General features: G+C 57.2%; 1 protein-coding gene across 1 annotated transcript in view; it reads right to left on the bottom strand.

The window, feature by feature from the left end:
• Window positions 1–1324: 1324 nt before the first annotated feature.
• Window positions 1325–3375, bottom strand: part of LOC105534633 (delta(3,5)-Delta(2,4)-dienoyl-CoA isomerase, mitochondrial) — a 3391-nt gene continuing 1340 nt past the window's right edge. Inside the window, exons 2-8 of the mRNA XM_011973408.1 lie at window positions 3338–3375; window positions 3203–3251; window positions 2952–3016; window positions 2338–2408; window positions 2169–2240; window positions 1760–1910; window positions 1325–1621 (exon numbers count right to left, since the gene is read on the bottom strand). Of these exons, the coding sequence (XP_011828798.1) occupies window positions 1517–1621; window positions 1760–1910; window positions 2169–2240; window positions 2338–2408; window positions 2952–3016; window positions 3203–3251; window positions 3338–3375 (551 nt within the window). The 3' untranslated portion in view covers window positions 1325–1516. The remainder of the gene's footprint in view (window positions 1622–1759; window positions 1911–2168; window positions 2241–2337; window positions 2409–2951; window positions 3017–3202; window positions 3252–3337) is intronic.

Here is a 3375-nt window from a genome sequence, read left to right on the forward strand (position 1 = left end):
CTGTATGCCTAGCTACTCGGGAGGCTGAGGCAGGAGGATCCCTTGAACCCAGGAGTTCAAGGTTACAGCGAGCTATGATCATGCCACTGCACTCGAGCCTGGGTGACGGACTAAGACCCTGTCTCTAAAACTAACAACAATAATAGTCATATTAATAATCATAATAGTATCAACTTCATAAGAGTCCTTGATCATTAAGATAATAAATGCTCAGAACAGGACTTGCCATATAGAAGTCATTACATTAATGCTTGGTCTCTTGCAGTCATTCCAAACATAAATCCAGAAGATTGGGAAGATATACGGATAAAAAGCCCTGAAGTTTTTGTTTGTTTGTTTTGTTTGTTCATTTCTGAGACAGAGTCTTGCTCTATCACCCAGGCTGCTGTGCCGTGGCACCATCCCGGTTCACTGCAACCTCTGCCTTCCGGGTTCAAGCGAGTCTCCTGCCTCAGCCTCCTGAAGAGCTGGGATTACAGGCATGCCCCACACCTGGCTAATTTTTGTATTTTTAGTAGAGACCAGGTTTTCCCATGTTGGCCAGGCTGGTCTCAAACTCCTGACTTCAAGTGATCAGCCTGCCTCAGCCTCCCAAAGGGCTGGAATTACAGGCATGAGCCAGTGCACCCGGCCAGAAAACCCAAAGTTCTTTGTCGTTTTTTTGTTTTTTTGAGACAGTCTCGCTCTGTCGGCCAGGCTGGAGTGCAGCAGCATGATCTCGGCTCGCTGTAACCTCGCCTCCCAGGTTCAAGGATTCTCCTGCCTCAGCCTCCCCAGTAGCTGGGACTACAGGCACCTGCCACCACACCCAGCTAATTTCTGTATTTTTAGTAGAGACGGGGTTTCACCATGTTGGCCAGGCTGGTCGCGAACTCCTGAACTCAGGCGATCCACCTGCCTCAGCCTCCCAAACTGCTGGGATTACAGGTGTGAGTCACCGTGCCCAGCACTCCAAAGTTTTAAAGAAATGAGGCTCAAGATTTGGTAACAAGGGAATCCCAGCCAGATGCCAGCACCAGATCCCATGTGCTGTGCAGTGAGAGGTGCCAGGCAGGGCGCGAACGCCTCCCTCAACCCCAGGGCAGGCAGGGAGACCGGGAAGCCTTGCAACCCAGGGGGAGCCCAGCGACTCTTGCTCACTCCCTCCTTCCCTGGCTCCCTTGTGCCCCTCGCCTGCCCGCTGCCTGTCTGAATGGCCATCACCTCCATGCCACCCATTCCCATGCATCCAACCTCTAGCCCCAGCCTTCAGGACTGCGGTCTCTGGAGCCTCCACGGGCATCCCAGCCCCTCCCACCTCTCCTCTTTCCAAGAAGATCACCGGTTTCTTTACTTTGCTTTATTGTTCGTGGGGTGAAGATAAGGCCTTGGGCTTGAGAAAGTCATTGTCATATAGTTATAAACTGGGAGACTGGGTGAGAAGGCATAGAGACAACGGTCATCGCCCATCCTCCCTTTCTGCGGATGAGGTGGGACAAGGCCAGCTCCCTGGCTGGGGAACGGGATGCGAGAGCTCTCACAGCTTGGAGAAGGTGACGCTTTTCAGTTCCTTGTTCTCAGTCACGGCTTGGACCGACTTGGCGATGTCCTGGGTCTGCAGCATGCTCATGTTCCAGGACGCCTGGTACGGAGGGTGTTGGGAAAGAACGAGGAGACAGATTAGCAGGGGCCAATCAGGATGAAGCATGCGAGCACCCTGAGCCTTGGTTGGTCCCTGGGGTTAAAGGAGGGCTGTGACTGGTTGGAGCAAGCGCCTTACCACGTAGTTGAGGCTCTCGGCCACCGAATGGTCGCGGGAGTAGAGCAGGTTGACCTTGGTGCCCTGCACCGCCACGGGGCTCTTGCTGGAAATCTCGGCCGCCAGCGCTAAGGCAGCATCGAGCATGACCTCCTTGTCTGGCAACACCCGGCTGCAGCCAAAGAGATCAGGGACCGGGTGGGCTGGGAAGCGCTCTCTCCCCCAGCCTCCCGCAGATGAAGAAGTGGCCACTCACAGAGGAAGGCCCAAGACCCCAGAGAAACAGCCCAACGGGAGCAGGGGACTGACCCCACACTAAAGAAATGACCTCGCCAAGAAAGGATGCCACTTGGAATTCTCGAGCGAGGAGGCCTCCACCCCTCCAGACCTGGCTGCCCCCAGCACTCAGCCACCAGGGCCATGGCCCTACCTGACCAGGCCGCAGCCCAGGGCCTCATCAGCCATCATCTTGCGGGCGGTGAAGGCCAGCTCGTTGACCAGGCTGCAAAGGGGAGCGTGCATCAAGAGGTGGCTGTCACCCCGGGGCTGCGAGATGCTCTGGGGTGCCCCGCCCACACACCCACACCCCCTGCACCCACCTCTGGTTCCCGATGACCTTGGGCAGGCGCTGCAGTGTTCCTACATCGGCAGCCAAACCCACGTCCACCTCCTGGGGGAGGAACCGGGTCAGTGTTTGGTTTCTGCCCAATACTGTGCCCCTCGCAACGGCAACGTCCATGAAATTTCATGTTTACTGGAGAGTCCCGCCCCACCTTCACCCCAGGGACTTCCTCCAAAGTCCCACTCCATTGCCCAGGCAGCTTCTTGACTCAGGCAAGTTCCTTCAACCTAGAATAGAGCCCGCCTTCCCACTCACACGCCCTCCCATCCCTTCAGGGCAGCTCCATCTATCATGAGAGAGGCACCCTTTTCACCCTACCTGAGACCCCTTTACTGTGTCCCCGGCTCCATCCTGCCTCCCACCTTCATCCGTATGGCCCCAGGAGCAATCCCTGCCTCTGGCACCTGCCAGCCTCAACCCCACCCCATACCTTATCCATTCACAACTTCACCTCTTGACTTCCTCTACACACAAGTCTTACTTTGTCAGGTTCAACTCCGACTCTTCCATGAAGCCCTCGGGGCTCACTCCAGGCCCCCCAACCCCACCCCACTGCCCAGCTCTAAGCAGGAGCTCAGGAGGATGGCTCACCTTCACCTGGAAGAAAGCGTCCTGGGCACAGTACCGGATGTCACAGGCAGTGATAAGGTCCACACCTAGGAGGTAGAGGCCAGGGACGCTGAATGACCACCAGAACCAACCCCGCCCCCCAGGACATGTGGCTGCCTTTTGGGACAGAGTCTGGCCCATGACAGAGCTGAGGCTGGAGGCCAGTGGCCGCAGCATTGGGGCAGCAGCCGGACCCGGGGAGCACCCGAGCAGGAGGACAGCCACAGACTCACCTCCGCCAATGCAGCCCCCGTGGATGGCAGCAATCACAGGCTTGGGGCACTGAGAGGGAACAGGAAGAGTGGGGTCAGGGCTGGCCCAGGGGAGGCGGGCATGGAGGGGGATGCCCTCCAGCCCCCTAGAGTCACCTTCTCGATGACGCTGAAGGTCTCCTGATATCGAGTGA

This window comes from Mandrillus leucophaeus, unplaced genomic scaffold (genome assembly GCF_000951045.1).
Source record: "Mandrillus leucophaeus isolate KB7577 unplaced genomic scaffold, Mleu.le_1.0 Scaffold137, whole genome shotgun sequence".
Classification (NCBI taxonomy): domain Eukaryota; kingdom Metazoa; phylum Chordata; class Mammalia; order Primates; family Cercopithecidae; genus Mandrillus; species Mandrillus leucophaeus.